General features: G+C 41.4%; 1 protein-coding gene across 4 annotated transcripts; it reads right to left on the bottom strand.

The window, feature by feature from the left end:
- Positions 1-973: 973 nt before the first annotated feature.
- Positions 974-18,862, bottom strand: cyb561a3a (cytochrome b561 family, member A3a). 4 transcript variants are annotated; one of them, XM_071352585.1, is made up of 7 exons: positions 18,702-18,862; positions 17,101-17,251; positions 16,192-16,399; positions 6,484-6,692; positions 6,145-6,299; positions 2,531-2,699; positions 974-2,186 (listed from the first exon to the last, which is right to left on the bottom strand). In XM_071352585.1, exons 2-7 carry the CDS (start codon positions 17,236-17,238, stop codon positions 2,163-2,165), a joined length of 903 nt encoding a protein of 300 aa, XP_071208686.1. In that variant the 5' UTR covers positions 17,239-17,251; positions 18,702-18,862; the 3' UTR covers positions 974-2,162. The 4 variants fall into 4 exon arrangements, with proteins under 4 accessions (XP_071208686.1, XP_071208687.1, XP_071208685.1 ...); XM_071352586.1 differs by lacking the exon at positions 17,101-17,251 and having other exon boundaries at positions 18,702-18,861; XM_071352584.1 differs by lacking the exons at positions 17,101-17,251; positions 18,702-18,862 and adding an exon at positions 16,587-16,760.
- Between the last annotated feature and the right edge of the window lie 371 nt (positions 18,863-19,233).

Genomic DNA, 19,233 nt, shown 5'->3' with positions numbered 1-19,233 from the left:
GATCAAATGTTTATTTTGTAATAATACTCAGCAAACATGAATACATACAAAATTAAGCTACACCACCATCCCCTCATCCCAATCCCACCCCACCCAAGGACCAAATTAAATAACAGATCCACATACTTTGTATAACATTTTGCTCTTGTATAGCCTAGCCTACTGTATCTAAAATGTATTGTAGTCCGCTATACACAAATGTGCTATTGCGCATTACGCACGACTATCAATTTAGTGTGATATTTGCTCTCTACACTGAATCCTTGATACTGCTGCCACCATGTGAAAAACATATAGCTCACGTCATCAAATTAATACTTTGGAATTTTTATTTAACAAGGTAAATTGACCGAGAACACATTTTCATTTACAGCTACAACCTGGGAAATAGTTACAGGGGAGAGGAGATGAATGAGCCAATTGTAAACTGGGGATGATTAGGTGACCATGATGGTACGTGTGCCAGATGGGGAATTTAGCCAGGACACCAGAGTTAACACCCCTACTCTTATGATATGTTCCATGGGATCTTTAGTGACCACAAAGTCAGGACACCCATTTAACAACCCATCCGAAGACAGCAACCTACACAGGGCAATGTCCCCAATCGCTGCCCCGGGGCATTGGTATATATATATTTTTAAACCAAAGGAAAGTGTGCCTCCTGCTGGCCCTCCAACACCACTTCCAGCAGCATCTGGTCTCCCATCCAGGGACCAACCCTGCTTAGCTTCAGAAACAAGCCAGCAGTGGGATGCAGGGTGGTATGCTCCAGGCAAAATAGGCCTAGCTGTAGCTTTCTCTACCCCCATAAGAACACAACATATTGTTTGTGGCCAAACACTGAATGGTCAATATAAAGAATTGAAATGAGCATTGAACAGATTCCAAAAGCCCAGACTGTAGCTTTAATGATGAGACTACAGCCTAAATTACAGGAATGGCAGTCAGAAAGAAATGCTGAAATACCGTGTTATCTTTGAGTATATCATACTTTATTCATGATTATATTCATAAATAAACAAGGCAGCGATGTAAAATCTACTATTTAATACATTTATAAAACTTATATCTTGATGGGACACATATTATTGCTTACAACACTGTCATGACCAGGGCCAGCACTAGCCTTTTGGGGGCCCTAAGCAAGATTTGCTTGGGGGGGGGGCTCCACCTCGCAGCCAAAACATGTCCGTGGTCCCATCTTGACAGCGGAGAGAAACATTTTTACGTTTGAAAGTAAATTTCATGCAATTCTACTCATTTTGCCATGGGACAGAGAAACATTTGCAGTTTTACAGCTGATTTTCAGCAATTTTACACATTTTGCCCTGACTTATGCCATGTTAAAGGGATACTTTGGAATTTTGACACTGAGGCCCTTTATCGACTTCCCCAGAGTCAGATGAACTTCTTGATACCATTTTAATGTCTCTGTGTGCGGTTTGAAGGAAGTTGCTAACTAGCGCAATTGCAATGTCTAACTAGCGTTAGCGCAATGACTGGAGGTCTATTGGTATCTGCTAGCATGCCAGCAGATACCCATAAACTTCCAGTTATTGTGCTAACGCTAGTTAGCATTGGCTTGCAAAACTACCTCTAGCCTGCCTCATACTGGACACAGAACCATACAAATGGTATCCACAAGTTCATCTGACTGGAGAAGTAGATAAAGGGCCTCATTGCCGAAATCCCGAAGTATCACTTCAATATGATATCTGAGTGAGAATGACTAACAAAATCAATGTGAGCGCCCTGGCATGTGCCCTGCGTGCCGAGTCAGTAATTTGGCCATGATTACTACAAGGTTTAGATAGCTGGCTAGACTAACTTACCAATCAAATTTTTTTAGCTGACATGGGCTAATTCAGTGACTGTCAGTGTCTGACATAAGAGAAAAACTGCTGATGCAATAACACATTTTGAAATTGTACCTAGTGTATTTTACTATATTAACTCTCAACAGTAAGTTCAGACCCCCAAGTGGCCAGGGGCCCTTATGCCCAGGGTTGGCTCTGGTCCTGACAGTGGCTAGGACATTCAGCATCTCATTATTTGCTTAAGGCAACTTTGGACCCAGCAGGGGCAGATAACATTTCTGGATAGCTTGCGTAGTATGGTTAGCGGCTGAGAGCAGGTTTGAAGCCTCCTCATCTCTTCCATTAGCTGTCGTCTTGAAGCAGTGGCTGCATGTGGAAACATTAAAGTTTGTTAAAAACACAAAGGAGTTGAATACATCTGTGAATACACTTTCACCTAGTATGAATATAGTATTGGAAAATAAAAAAGCATTTTCAGATGTCATTCAAATAATGAATTTGTTTTAGACCAAACAGGGTTTATAACCATCTCACAACACACAATACTGTACTTATAAAAAATAAAAAAACAGCTATGAAGATAATACAGCTCTATCTGCATACATAGTATGGGACAAATCTGTTTTGATTTTTACACATCATATTCAGTGCTGCACTCGGTCAGGACATCTGACTTGGCAACATGACATCAGAAGGTTTGTTGCACTCACACTGTAGCCCAGGTCTTCACTTCGAGGCTCTGGTCGCTGCCATTTCTGATTGGACAGAATCTTCAGGACGACCAATCCAAAGGCTACAATCAAGACTCCTAACGAGTTGGCGACCAATGCCTCAGGTGGCAGCTTGCCATATGGCATTGTTCCATTGGTGGTTCCTTTCCTGAAGAAAGAATCAACACAACACTTTGTATACAGTTTGAATAATATTGTCTAACACAGGTTGATGTCCTTTTTGTCTTTACCTATAATATGGAAGTATGTGTTTAAAGAGTACATTGTTTCCTACTCAATAAAAAAATATAAAATGTTACCCAAATGGCAACCTATTCCCTAGTACAATATTTCTCAATAATGTTCCTTGGGATTCAAAGGGGTGCACATGTTAGTTTTTTCCCTAGCACTAACATACAGTGCCTTTGAAAAGTATTCAGACCCGTTGACTTTTTCCACATTTTGTCACGTTACAGCCATATTCTAAAATGGATTAAATAGTTTTTCCCCTCAACAACCTACACACAACACCCCATAACGCCAAAGCAAAAACAGGTTTTTAGAATTTTTTGCAATAGTATATACAGTGGGGCAAAAAAGTATTTAGTCAGCCACCAATTGTGCAAGTTCTCCCACTTAAAAAGATGAGAGAGGCCTGTAATTTTCATCATAGGTACACTTCAACTATGACAGAAAAAATGAGAGAGAAAAAAATCCAGAAAATCACATTGTAGGATTTTTTATGAATTTATTTGCAAATTATGGTGGAAAATAAGTATTTGGTCAATAACAAAAGTTTATCTCAATACTTTTTATATACCCTTTGATGGCAATGACAGAGGTAAAACGTTTTCTGTAAGTCTTCACAAGGTTTTCACACACTGTTGCTGGTATTTTGGCCCATTCCTCCATGCAGATCTCCTCTAGAGCAGTGATGTTTTGGGGCTGTTGCTGGGCAACACAGACTTTCAACTCCCTCCAAAGATTTTCTATGGGGTTGAGATCTGGAGACTGGCTAGGCCACTCCAGGACCTTGAAATGCTTCTTACGAAGCCACTCCTTCGTTGCCTGGGCGGTGTGTTTGGGATCATTGTCATGCTGAAAGACCCAGCCACGTTTCATCTTCAATGCCCTTGCTGATGGTAGGCTTTGTTACTTTGGTCCCAGCTCTCTGCAGGTCATTCACTAGGTCCCCCCGTGTGGTTCTGGGATTTTTGCTCACCGTTCTTGTGATCATTTTGACCCCACGGGGTGAGATCTTGCGTGGAGCCCCAGATCGAGGGAGATTATCAGTGGTCTTGTATGTCTTCCATTTCCTAATAATTGCTCCCACAGTTGATTTCTTCAAACCAAGCTGCTTACCTATTGCAGATTCAGTCTTCCCAGCCTGGTGCAGGTCTACAATTTTGTTTCTGGTGTCCTTTGACAGCTCTTTGGTCTTGGCCATAGTGGAGTTTGGAGTGTGACTGTTTGAGGTTGTGGACAGGTGTCTTTTATACTGATAACAAGTTCAAACAGGTGCCATTAATAAAGGTAACGAGTGGAGGACAAAGGAGCCTCTTAAAGAAGAAGTTACAGGTCTGTGAGAGCCAGAAATCTTGCTTGTTTGTAGGTGACCAAATACTTATTTTCCACCATAATTTGCAAATAAATTCATAAAAAATCTTACAATGTGATTTTCTGGAAAAAAAATTCTCATTTTGTCTGTCATAGTTGAAGTGTACCTATGATGAAAATTACAGGCCTCTCTCATCTTTTTAAGTGGGAGAACTTGCACAATTGGTGGCTGACTAAATACTTTTTTGCCCCACTGTAGATATATATATATATATATAAAAGATACGTAAATTTCACATTTACATAAGCCTTCAGACCCTTTACTCAGACCCGATTACAGCCTTGCGTCTTCTTTGGTATGACGCTACAAGCTTGGCACACCTGTATTTTGGGAGTTTCTCCCATTCATCTCTGCAGATCCTCTCAAGCTCTGTCAGGTTGGATGGGGAGCGACGCTGCACAGGTATTTTCAGGTCTCTCCAGAGATGTTAGACCTCGTTCAAATCCGGGCTCTGGCTGGGCTACTCAAGGACATTCAGAGACTTGCCCCGAAGCCACTCCTGCATTGTCTTGGCTGTGTGCTTAGGGTTGTTGTCCTGTTGGGAGATTAACCTTCTTCCCAGTCTGAGGTCCTAAGCGCTCTGGATCAGGATTTAATCAGGGATCTCTCTGTACTTTGCTCTGTTAATCTTTCCCTCAATCCTGACTAGTCTCCCAGTCTCTGAAAATCATCCCCACAGAATGATGCTGCCACCACCATGCTTCACCGTAGGGAAGGTGCCAGGTTTCCTCCAGAAGTGACGCTTGGCATTCAGGCCAAAGAGTTCAATCTTGGTTTCATCAGACCAGATAATCTTGTCTCTCATGGTCTGAGAGTCTTCAGGTGCCTTTTGGCAAACTCCAACCGGGCTGTCATGTGCCTTTTACTGAAGAGTGGCTTCTGTCTGGCCACTTTACCATAAAGGCCTGATTGGTGGAGTGCTGCAGAGATGGCTGTACTTCTGGAAGGCTCTCCCATCTCCACAGAGGAACTCTGGAGCTCTGTCAGAGTGACCATCGGGTTCTTGGTCACCTTCCTGACCAAGGCCCTTCTCCACCGATTGCTCAGTTTGGCCGGGCGGCCAGCTCAAGGAAGAGTCTTGGTGGTTCCAAACTTCTTCCATTTAAGAATGATGGAGGCCACTGTGTTCTTGGGGACCTTCAATGTTGAAGACATTTTTTGGTACCCTTCCCCAGATCTGTGCCTCGACAAAATCCTGTCTTGGAGCTATACGGACAATTCCTTTGACCACATGGCTTGGTTTTTGCGCTGACATGAACTGTCAACTGTGGGACCTTATATAGACAGGTGTGTGCCTTTCAAATTATGTCCAATCAATTGAATTTACCACAGGTGGACTCCAATCAAGTTGTAGAAACATCTCAAGGATGATCAATGGAAACAGGATGCACCTGAGCTCAATTTCAAGTCTCATAGCAAAGGGTCTGAATAATTATGTAAATAAAGTATTTCAGTTCTTTATTTCTAATACACTTGCAAAACATTCTAAGAACCTGTTTTCTACTTTGTGTGTAGATTGATGAGGAACAAATGTAATTTAAGCAATTTTAGAATAAGTCTGTAAGGTAACAAAATGTGGAAAAAGTCAAGGGGTCTGAATACTTTCAGAATGCACTGTACATGATTCATATCAAAGGCTTGAATGAAATGTTAGCGCTTCCAAAAACAATGTGAAACACTGCCCTAGTGTACTGCTTTTCACCTATAGGGCCTAGTGAAAAGTATTGCACTACACTCTTAGAAAAAAAGAAGCTATCTAGAACCTAAAAGGGTTCTTCGGCTGTCCCCATAGCATAACCCTTTTAAGTTCCAGATAGAACCCTTTTGGATTCCATGTTCATTTCAACAGAGGGTTCTACATGGACCCCAACAGGGTTCTACGTGGAACCAAAAAGGGTTCTCCTATGGGGACAACCGAAGAACCCTTTTCGAACCCTTTATTCTAAGAGTATATAGTGAATAGGGTGCTATTTGAGACGCAGACAATGTCTCTTACAGTGCAAAGAAGAGCTTCTCGTTGATCCCTGAGATGCAGGACACAATGCTGAGTATCAGTATGCAGCCTCCCATCCACACATGGGCAGGCTTAAGAAGCTTGCGGAATGACATGGGTGAGCAGGGCAGGAGGAAGCCAGCAAGGCCCATCACCCACTGAAAACAAAACATGTCACCATCTCACAGTCAAAGAAAGTGGCATTATGATTCTAACAATCACCATACATGCCAAGTACGACATAATACGTTTAGGCCATTATATGGCGTAATATGAGCTGACAATTATTTTTAAGACAATGCCGTTTTAATTTGTGTGCTGGCAGTGGCAGATATACTAAACCTGAGTGGTGAAGAGTGCTGTAGTGCAAATGCCAATCCAGCTGTGCAAGGAGTAGAGGTTGGGAGTGTTGTTGGTGTTGTGGAAGTCAAACACAGCACAGAGGCCAAGGATGGAGCAGAGCAGGGCCAGGAGCATGACACCAGCATGCAGCAGTTTCCAGGGCAGCTTATTCTGCCCCCATGTGAGGGGAATGCGGTACAACACCGCTCCTAGAGATAAGACAGGTAAAGACACAAACATTTAAAAAGGTTACCACTCACTTTACTAGGATATAAGCTGCGATTGAAGCTTTGTTTTAATTGTCTTTCTCTCATGTAGACAGTACATCAGGGCTATTCAACTATATTCTTACAGGGGCTAAAATTGCAGGGGGGCCAGACATTTTCCATAAGCGATTATTCTTTGGAAGAACTGTATAAAAAAGCAACACACACACACCAATAAAGCACTTATCTTAAAATGTAATGTTGCTAAAAGTAATTACGAAAGAAGTGGAACGCGCTCAACCAACTAATCATTGAAAAGGAAAAGCACAACTAGGGCTGTGGCGGTCACGAAATTTCATCAGCCTGTGATTGTCAAGCAAATAACTGTCGGTCACACGGTAATTGACAGTTAATTAACATAAACACATTTCACATCTCCGGGCTTCCAAATATAGCCTACAAGCCATTTTTAAGTCTAATAAATCCATGTAATATAGCCTACACCTTCACAATAATTCCAATATTTATTTTAGACAGGTCTAAAGAGGCATGATAAAAAAATTAAAAAAAGTAGTCTATTTCAGAAGAAAAGAATAGCATACTCTGAGTTGTCCTTATGTTAGGTCGTGCTGTGGCTAAGCCAAATGGTTGTGGGCTACACTAGTTCATTTAGAAGACAAGATTTCCTTAAAATTCGGTTTCATTATCTTATAGTATGAATACAATTGAACAAAGCTGAATAAAATATAAATATTTGAGGGAGTGCGCACATGCGGCTATTCTGCATTGAGCGGTTAACAAATATATAGGTACCCCTTATATGCTACATTTAGAGTTATTAATGTAACTTTACTTGTTCTACAAACGTTGGTCTATATGTTTAGATGTTTTATTCATTGTAAGGCTGCACGATGAGACTCTAATGATGATTTGAAAAAAGTAACTTGACAGGGATAAGCTCTGCTTATTTTTTTTTTTTTGCGCAGGCTGTACACACTCCAATAGTCTCTCATTCACAATTTGACAAGCACTTGACAATGCATCGAATTTCATGGCGGCATCCCCTTTCTGGCCGTAATGCACTCTAAAAAAATCCATGACTTTTACGGCCCGGAGTGCGGCGTTGTGCCCTTCGCAACCCGAGGTCTCTCACTCACATGGCTCTCCATCACGTGATCGGGTCTTCACAGGCTACAAGTCAGACACATCGGGGATGCAACTGCGCTAATTCCTTATCCAATTCCGAGGTGCATATTGAAAGATATTGGAAGAAATGTCCACATTTACTTTTCATCAGCCAACACGATGAGTAGGCCTAACGAACAGCAAAAGCACTAGCCTATATTAATCTACTATCCCCCATCGTACAAAAGTCGACCTATTATATTATGTGCGAGAAATAAATATTCCAAACATAGTCTGGGACAGTTGTGGGATGAGATGGATCCCAAATTAATACAACCACTAGCATCAAAAAAACGTTTTATGCAATGTGGCTGACGCAACAGATCAGAACGTTTAGCTTAAAATGTTGATAAACTATTTAGCTTAAAATGTTGATAAACTATGAGGTTATTTCTTCACATTATACATGCAGCAATACGCACACGGTAGTAGGCTATAAGTGCGAATGTTCCATTAGTGAAAAACACCATTATCAAAAGTGACCGCAAATATAATTCTGCATGTAATGCTTATATTATAAAGGTCATTTTTACAGTGAAAAATGTCTTCCTCAAACTTGAAACTCAAGCTGGAGGAGATGGCTGCCGTTTTACTGTCTCCTAACCAATTGTGCTATTGTGTGTTTTTTCGTATTATTTTTAACTTATTTTGTACATACTGTTTCTGCCACCGTCTATTATGACGAAAAGAGCTTCAAGATATCAGGACAGCGATTACTCACCTCCTACTGGAAGAAGATTTTTTTAACAAGTCGAATGCGAAGGATTTACTTCAGACACCCAAACAAGGCCCTCATCCCCATCATTCGCAGGAGAAAGAGACGGAGATATCGGAACGTAGGTCGGGGTGCCTTGTATGGATCCGACGGCAATTGGATAATCTGCCTTTACCATCAGTCCTATTAGCCAACGTACAATCATTGGATAACAAAATAGATGAACTACGATCACATATACAGTGGCAAGAAAAAGTATGTGAACCCTTTGGAATTACCTGGATGTCTGCATAAATTTGACATAAAATTTGATCTGATCTTCATCTAAATCACAACAATAGTCAAACACGGTGTGCTTAAACTAATAACACACAAATTATTGTATTTTTCTTGTCAATATTGAATACATCATTTTAACATTCACAGTGTAGGTTGGAAAAAGTATGTGAACACCTAGGCTAATGACTTCTCCAAAAGCTAATTGGAATCAGGAGTCAACTAACCTGGAGTCGAATCAATGATACGAGATTGGAGATTTTGGTTAGAGCTGCCCTGCCCCCCAAAAAAGACTCACAAAATTTGAGTTTGCTATTCACAAGAAGCATTGCCTGATGTGAACCATGCCTCGAACAAAAGAGATCACAGAAGACCTAAGATTAAGAATTGCTGCCTTGCATAAAGCTGTAAAGGGTTACAAAAGTATCTCTAAAAGTCAGTCCACAGTAAGACAAATTGTCTATAAATGGAGAAATTTCAGCCCTGTTGCTACTGTCCCTAGGAGTGGCCGTCCTGCAAAGATGACTACAAGAGCACAGCGCACAATGCTCAATGAGGTTAAGAAGAATCCTAGAGTGTCAGCTAAAGACTTACAGAAATCTCTGGAACATGCTAACATCTGTTCACGAGTCTACAATGCTGCTTACAAGCAAATTTAAAGCAGTAAGCACCAGTGACTAAGGTCAATAAAGAAGTGGTCAGATGACGCAGATACTAAGCTACAGGACTGTTTTGTAAACACAGACTGGAATATGTTCTGGGATTCTTCCGGTGGCATTGAGGAGTACACCACATCAGTCACTGGCTTCATCGATAAGTGCATCGATGACATCATCCCCACAGTGTACGTACATACCCCAACAAATAGCCATGGAATACAGGCAACATTCGCACTGAGCTAAAGGGTAGAGCTGCCACTTTCAAGGAGTGGGACTCCAACTCGGAAGCTTATGATAAATACCGCTATGCCCTCCGACGAACCATCAAACAGGCAAAGTGTCAATACAGGATTAAGATTGAATCGTATTACACCGGCTCTGACGCACATTGGATGTGGCAGGGCTGGCAAACTGTTTAAAGACTACAAAGGGAAGCACAGCTGCGAGCTGCCCAGTGACACAAGCCTACCAGATGAGCTAAATTACTTCGTTGCGCGCTTCGAGGAGAGCAACACTGAAACATGCATGAGAGCATCAGCTGTTCCGGACGACTGTGTGATCACGATCTCCGTAGCCGACGTGAGTAATACCTTTAAACAGGTCAACATTCACAAGGGAGCAGGGCCAGACGGATTACCAGGATGTGTACTCCGAGCATGCGCTGACCAACTGGCAAGTGTCTTCACTGACATTTTCAATCTCTCCTTGACTGAGTCTGTAATACCAACATGTTTCAAGCAGACCACCATAGTCCCTGTGCCCAAGAACACTAAGGTAACATGTCTAAATGACTACCGACCCGTAGCACTCACGTCTGTAACCATGAAGTGCTTTGAAAGGCTGGTCATGGCTCATATCAACACCATTATCCCAGAAACCCTAGACCCACTCCAATTTGCATACCGCCTCAACAGATCCACAGATGATGCAATCTATATTGCACTCCACACTGCCCGTTCCCACCTGGACAAAAGGAACACATATGTGAGAATGCTATTCATTGACTACAGCTCAGCGTTAACACCATAGTGCCCTCAAAGCTCATCACTAAGCTCAGGACCCTGGGACTAAACACCTTCCTCTGCAACTGGATCCTGGACGTCCTGACAGGCCGACCCCAGGTGGTAAGGGTAGGCAACAACACATCCGCCACACTGTTCCTCAACATGTGGGCCCCTTAGGGGTGCGTGCTCAGTCCCCTCCTGTACGCTCTGTTCACTCATGACTGCATGGTCAGGCACGACTCCAACACCATAATTAAGTTTGCCGATGACACAACTGATCACCGACAACGATAAAATCGTTGTCAATAAAATCAATTTAGCCTCAAATAAATAATGTTCAATTTGGTTTAAATAATGCAAAAACAAAGTGTTGGAGAAGAAAGTAAAAGTGTGATAACAACCTCTTCCTCAACATGATCAGGACAAAGAGTGGACTACAGGAAAAGCAGGACCGAGCACACCCCCATTCTCATCGGCGGGGCTGTAGTGGAGCAGGTTGAGAGCTTCAAGTTCCTTGGCGTCCACATCACCAACAAACTATCATGGTCCAAACACACCAAGACAGTCGTGAGGAGGGCACGACAAAGACTATTCAATCTCAGGAGTCTGAAAAGATTTGGCATGGGTCCTCAGATCCTCAAAAAGTTCTACAGCTGCACCATCGAGAGCATCCTGATTGGTTGCACCACTGCCTGGAATGGCAACTGCTCGGCCTCCGACCGCAAGGCACTACAGAGGGTAGAGCATACGGCCCAGTACATCACTGGGTTCAAGCTTCCCGCCATCCAGGACCTCTATACAAGGCGGTGTCAGAGGAAGGCCCTAAAAATTGTCAAAGACTCCAGCCACCCTAGTCATAGACCGTTCTCTCTGCTACCGCACGGCAAGCGGTGCCGGAGCGCCAAGTCTAGGTCCAAAAGGCTTCTTAACAGCTTCTACCCACAAGCCATAAGACTCCTGAACAGCTAATCAAATGGCTACCCTGACTATTTGCATTGCCCCCCCCCCCCCCCTCCCCCACACTGCTGCTACTCTCTGTTTATTATCTATGCATAGTCACTAACTCTACCGACATGTACATTTTACCTCAATTACCTCTACTAACTTTTGCCCCCGCACATTGACTCTGTACCAGTACCCTGTGTATATAGCCTCGCTAATGTTATTTTACTGCTGCTCTTCAATTATTATTTTTATTTTTTATTAATACTTATTTTTCTTTAAACTGCATTGTTGGTTAAGGGCTTTTTAAGTAAGTATTTCACTCAAGTCTACACCTGTAGTTTCGGCGCATGTGACAAATAAATACAAATTGATTTATAGTGGAGTGGCAACGCACGTGCTAGCAGTTGCTCCCGACGCCACTTGGGTACACTGCAGCATCCACCAAGAGGCTCTTGCTACCAAGGGAATACCTGACAGCTTGAAAGACATTTTGAACACTACAGTGAAAATGGTTAACTATTGTTCAAGCAAGGCCCCTGAACTCTCGTGTATTTTCTGCACTATGCAATGACATGGGCAGCGACCATGTAACGCTTTTACAACATACAGAAGTGCGCTAGTTATCAAGGGGCAAAGTATTGACACGTTTTTTTGAATTGAAAAACGAGCTTAAAGTTTTGACCACCGCTTGCATAATAACGAGTTTCTCTCACAACTGGCCGATCTGGGTGATGTTCTTTCTCACCTGAATGATCTGAATCTAGGATTACAGGGACTCTCCGCAACTATATTCAATGTGCGGGACAAAATTGAGGCTATGATTAAGAAGTTGGAGCTCTTCTCTGTCTGCATTAACAAGGACAACACACAGGTATTTCCATCATTGTTTGATTTTTTGTGTGCAAATGAACTCAAGCGTTTGGACTAGAGGTCGACCGATTATGATTTTTCAACGCCGATACCAATTATTGGAGGACCAAAAAAAGCCGATACCGATTACTCGGCCAATTTTTTAAATTTATTTGTAATAATGACAATTACAACAATACTGAATGAACACTTATTTTAACTTAATATAATACATCAATAAAATCAATTTAGCCTCAAATAAATAATGAAACATGTTCAATTTGGTTTAAATAATGCAAAAACAAAGTGTTGGAGAAGAAAGTAAAAGTGCGATATGTGCCATGTAAGAAAGCTAACGTTTAAGTTCCTTGCTCAGAACATGAGAACATATGAAAGCTGGTGGTTCCTTTTAACATGAGTCTTCAATATTCCCAGGTAAGAAGTTTTAGGTTGTAGTTATTATAGGAATTATAGGACTATTTCTCTCTATACCATTTGTATTTCATATGCCTTTGACTATTGGATGTTCTTATAGGCACTTTAGTATTGCCAGTGTAACATTATAGCTTCCATCCCTCCCCTCGCCGCTACCTGGGCTCGAACCAGGAACACATCGACAACAGCCACCCTCGAAGCAGCGTTACCCATGCAGAGCAAGGGGAACAACTACTCCAAGTCTCAGAGCGAGTGACGTTTGAAACGCTATTAGCGCGCACCCCGCTAACTAGCTAGCCATTTCACATCGGTTACACCAGCCTAAGCTCGGGAGTTGATAGGCTTGAAGTCATAAACAGCGCAATGCTTGAAGCATTGCGAAGAGCTGCTGGCAAAATGCACGAAAGTGCTGTTTGAATGAATGCTTATGAGCCTGCTGGTGCCAACCATCGCTCAGTCAGACTGCTCTATCAAATCATAGACTTAATTATAACATAATAACACACAGAAATACGAGCCTTAGGTCATTAATATGGTAGAATCCGGAAACTATCAGCTCAAAAACAAAACGTTTATTCTTTCAGTGAAATACGGAACCGTTCCGTATTATATCTAACGGGTGGCATCCATAAGTCTAAATATTCCTGATACATTGCACAACCTTCAATGTTATGTCATAATTAGGTAAAATTTATAAGATAAGTTTATAAGATAAGTTTAATGCTAGCTAGCAACTTACCTTGGCTTCTTACTGCATTCGCGTAACAGGCGGGCTCCTCGTGAGGCAGGTGGTTAGAGCGTTGGACTAGTTAACTGTAAGGTTGCAAGATTGAATCCTTGAGCTGACATGGTAAAAATCTGTCGTTCTGCCCCTGAACAAGGCAGTTAACCCACCGTTCCTAGGCCGTCATTGAAAATAAGAATGTGACCTTAACTGACTTGCCTAGTTAAATAAAGGTGTAAAAAAATATATATTTTTAAATCGGCGTCCAAAATTACCGATTTCCGATTGTTATGAAAACTTGAAATCGGGCCCTAATTAATCCGGCCATTCCAATTAATCGGTCAACCTCTATTATGGACAATGTCAAATGTGATATAGCGAAGCACCTGAGTGAGTTGGGTGCACAATTACGCAGGTACTTTCCCTAAACTGATGACACCAACAACTGGATTCGTTATCCCTTTCATGGCCTACCTCCAGTCCACTTACCGCTATCTGAACAAGAGAGCCTCATCGAAATTGCAACAAGCGGTTCTGTGAAAATTGAATATAATCAGAAGCCACTGCCAGATTTCTGGATTGGGCAGCGCTCAGAGTTTCTTGCCTTGGCAAATCTCGCTGTTAAGACACTGATGCCCTTTGCAACCACGTACCTATGTGAGAGTGGATTCTCGGCCCTCACTAGCATGAAAACTAAATACAGGCACAGACTGTGTGTGCAGAGTTATGTGCATCCTTTCAAGCACACCCTTCTCATTATCCTGTGGTGAGTTATTCACAATTTTCGATGAACAAATAAGGTTTTATATGTAAGATGGTTAAATAAAGAGCAAAATTATTTATTATTATTATATTATTATTTGTCACTTCCCACGACCCGGGTTGTGACAAAAACTCACACTCAATCTTATGTTTAATAAATGTATCGTATGGTGTGTGTGTGGCAAGCTTACAATGATGGCAAAAAAACTACATTTGAGAGTGCGCTGACCCTAGTGCTAGAGGGGGTGCACAGCTGTAGGTTGAATGTTTGAAGGTGTATGGGACTATAAAACATTTGGGAACCACTGGGCTAGGCTACATGAGGTGTGCGACTATGATTAGAAAATGTTGGAAAAAAAGGCTTTGTTTCTTATGCTGGGTATCATTCACAAGTGATAATATATAATTCACCAGTGATAGGCTAATATTGTCACCCATCAGGCTATTCTTGATTTAATCTTGTCTTCACATACACTAAGTAATATATGTGTGACATTTGTTTTGATTTAGAATGGACCATTATCATGCACCTGTATCGAAAAATACATGTAATCTAAGCACTTAAATAGCGAATGGAGGATGCTTTTCCCCATTATTTATTTTTATGCCAGCCAGGTAAGATATACTCCTGTTGTAAATAGAAGCAATGTGCTTAATATTAGGAAAGTTTTGAAATAAATATAGTAGGCCTAGCCTATAGAAAGCTGATGGTATCTTTGTCTTTTTATTTACGGCCATCACTCTATAGAAATGTTGCGCAAAATGAGCTCATGGGCTCTCATGAAGTGTTTGATGGGATTTTGATTAGAGGGACGATAGAGTGCTGAGTACCAGACCGTTAGCAAGTTTGGTAGGCTACTAATGACCAGCAGCAGCATTAGAGCTTGGAGAAGCCTAATTACCGTGACTAAATGGTCATGTGGAATTTGACGGCCTTCATGACTCGTGACCGCCAATGTGGCGGTAATACGGTCACCGCAACAGCCCTAGGCACAACGCTCACGCTCACCATTTTTTTAAACAACCATTAAAAGCTTCTTAAAAGTAATTAGGTCATTTTAAAATGATCTGAAAACTATACAGCTCAATAAATAACACAAGGATGTGTCAAATCAGGTAATGCCAAATTCCAGTCTGAAGGAAGTATGCTTTGAATTCATTTCCCCCAGTCATTAGATGTTTTTCTGTCACGCTCCCTTCTAATGATTCCTTGTGAGCATCAGAGGGAAACAGAAGGCACGTATTTGTTCCTGAGAGTCGTAGCTTTTAGGAATGGGGTCATAATATTGTGTAGATTAAACTGTTCAAACGCTTGAGCCAAATTCATATGAAGAAAAAATTATCCACATAGGCTAGAGACTGCAAAAAATCTAATTTTGCCACTGAATGTCAGATTTTGTCAGGGATTTTTTTGCAGATCTTTTATTCATGTTCAGAATTGATCAAAGGGCCAGTCTAAATTAATAAACGGCACGGATCTGGCCCGCGGGCCTCCAGTTGAATATCCCTGCAGTACACTGTCAACGTGGTTAAGTTCTTGACATGCCTACGGTGCAAGGGAAAGACGAGAAGGGAGCAGCGAAGGAAGTTAAGGTGACTTTATTTAGCTTTCTATATGCCAGCACAGAACATCTTCATATCCTACATAACATTATATATCCAAACATGAATCATTCATTGGGATTTAAATGCTTTCAGTTCTTATTTCCAATTAATGTCTGAGACACATTCATCTGCATCAACAAGGGAAAGTGAAACCACTTGATTGTAGTTTCACTACAACTGACTAAAGCCACTCACCTATATAACAAACCCCCATACATAACACAAACTATCCAAACCTGAGACAGTCATTGTAATTAAAAAACCTAAAGTTCTCATTTCAAAGGCTGAGACACATCTGCCTGCACCAAAGACTGGAAGTAAAAGCACTTCCTGAGCCACTCACCATTGCCGTAGAGCACGACCAGACCTGTGACCATCAGGACAGGGTGCCAGTTAAACTGAAGGGCCGAGCCATCCCAGGCAAAGCCACCACGCCACTGGGAGTTCCAGATGGACACAAACACCACACAGGCAATCCCCAGGCACAGGCACAGCAGGTAGCAGAAGTAGAAAGACACAATGGATCTCATCCTGGTAGAACAATCTGCAAGCTAGTTTGAGAACACAAGAAAAGAATGGAAAGAAAGGGAATTGCATGGTTACAGAAGTCTGGACATTTTCAGAGTAGGAACAAACCTCCACTCTGAGAAGTGTGAAGCAGGTGAAATGGACAATAATAAAAGCCTAGGCTATACAGTAAAAACATACATACAGTTTGTCCTCACTATCTTGTCTCACCGTCAACACAAAATGAGCAAGATAAGACAGATCAAGTGTGATTCGGTTTCTGTTCCACTTCTGTGTCTGGTGGCTTGAAAAATCCCTAAATGGTTTCTGACCAAAATCAGTTGGGTCTAAATACCTTAATGTGGCTCCTACGTATGATGCTGCATTCATAACCAAGTGGGGTGGTGGTAATTACCAGTTGTGAAGTCGTAAATACGAGTTGGAGGCATTCACATGCTTTGAACTCATTGAGAAAAGTTGATTGGCTAATGGCAAAAAAGCTGCGTCAACATTAACTAAAAGTACAGCTATCATGCTCGCAAACAAATTATAGTGTTCAAAAAAACATTAATAGATTGTTAAAATAATGTTTTGTTGTTGCATTTAACTGCCCGAAATACAGTTGAAGGCCATTTTCTTAATATGTGACATCAGAGTTGGAGGGCCGTTCAACTGGATTCTTCCCAGTTGTATGTGGTAAATACCACCTTCCCACTGGTTATGAACGCAGCATTAGGCTACTCACAATGGCCCTTGATTTCAGTTCCTTTTTCATTGTGTCAACTGCTAACTCGCTTCCACATTCCATTGTCTCATTCCACTGGCTTAGGGGTAAGCACTCAGATGGGGTTGAACAGGTGTTAGGTGGGGTATAGTCATGCATCTGGTCAGGTGCCCTAAATGAAAATAGTAACGTATCACACATTGACTTAGGTAGGCATCGCATCATTGTATCTGTCCCATTGTGGTGTCTGTGAGAGCACGGGCAGCGTCATTTAGGCCATCTGCATTTTGAAATAATCTATTTTCTTCTTCTAATATTTCTATAAATTGGCAACAAGGGCCTGGGTTCCGGCCTAGAAGCACGGTTTCGACTGCTCCTACAGTTTTGCTTCGGTACGGCAGTTTAACTGACGCCCGGCCCAGAAAGACAATTTGCATAGACAGCAACATAGAGAAGTCATATTTGAAAATTCCTAATCAGAAACTTTGGTCATCACCTTTGTGCACAAAACTTCCAATGAATTATTAAAATAATCGTCGCTGAGGCTTATTTTTTTTCCCATCACACACATCCGCACATATTAACATTTTATATTCATCCAATGTCTGCCATGTTTTTGGATGACGTCGTTTCTGCTCTCTGTGCGTACTGAGTGCTAGTGGGCATGTGAACCGGATGCAACCCAGATATAGACAGTCCATGAATGGACCGAGGTATAATTCATTATCATGAGTCGATTAACTTGAAAACAACGGTCGAACATATTGGACACAATCTCCAGGTCTTATTATTCATCAGTGGTTGGCAAACAAACTGAAAAAGTGCACACTTTGAACAGGTATAAAGCCAAGGTTGGCGATTTACTGCCACCTGCAGTTATGGAATGTTTCCTAACGCATATAATTCATTATCTGATCCATCCTGATGACATCATGTGATCCTTTCTTAACCCATAGGAAATCCCACCCAGTTGATTACTTCAAAATGGTGAAAGTCCTCAATGGTGCTGCCCATGCTAACACAAGCTTTAGGGCACTAGAGTCCTTCATCTATCTCTATGGCATCACAACCATGATGCTTTGTGGGTAAATTGTGACGACTGACCTATAAATAATAAGTAGACCTTGCTAGTTATTTATGATGCAAGGTTATTTGAAAATCAGTTATTCAGCAGTTGCCTGCACTGTCGAACAAGCCCACTTTTGACGAGAGACCGTACTTTCTAAAGAGCACAGGGATTTTTTTTGGGGGGGGGGGTCAGAATACACCCGACCATGAAGATAAACATTGAGCATGGATTATGTCTAAACAAGACTAAGGGCTTTTTAACCCTGGGGATATCAAACAGGTCTCACAGGAAAAATAATAGCTAGCAATGCACCGTCACCCTGAGATTGCCTACCTTAGAATACAGTATGATACAGTGTGAATATTGTATGTAACACATGCAACAAGCCACATATGATATAAATCATAGTACACATATCGGTAAAAACTAAAAACGGGAAATATTCCTGGGAAAAAATTGTCAAAGCCACATATGCCACAAACTGAACAAAAAACATAACGTTAGCTATAGTAAGTTAGCTAGTTAAAACTTAAAGCAATTAAGCACTTCCTACCTATCTTACGATTCTTCCATATCAGCTTAGATCGAGATAATTAAATACTACTTATAATAATTGCCAAATTTTGTAACGTATAGAAATAAACTATATTCAATCAGCACTAAAACGGCTGCTGGTGTTTATTACGAGTCACATTTCCTTATTGACCTCGCAAGGCATGATGGGAAATGTATTCTAGGCTACAAACGATAAACTGTGTCCCCGAACTGCCATAGTAGGCAACAACAACAGTACCATGTTGCATTGAACCTTTCTGTTGAAAATCTCTCTAGCTAACAAAACTGTTGCTTGTATTATGAAGCCAAGATCAATGATATAAATAATCATAACAAAAAACTTTGGAGTACTTTAAATAAAATTATGAGCAGAAAGACAAATTCAACTCCATCGTTCATCGAATCAGATGGCTCATTCATCATAAAAACATTTGATATTTCCAAATATTTTAATGATTACTTCATTGGCAAAGTGGGAAAACTTAGACAGTAAATGACAACAACGAACAGTGAACCTTTGTATTCATGAA

This window comes from Salvelinus alpinus, chromosome 19, assembly GCF_045679555.1.
Source record: "Salvelinus alpinus chromosome 19, SLU_Salpinus.1, whole genome shotgun sequence".
Taxonomy (NCBI): Eukaryota; Metazoa; Chordata; class Actinopteri; order Salmoniformes; family Salmonidae; genus Salvelinus; species Salvelinus alpinus.
This window is presented reverse-complemented; position numbering and strand designations above follow the sequence as displayed.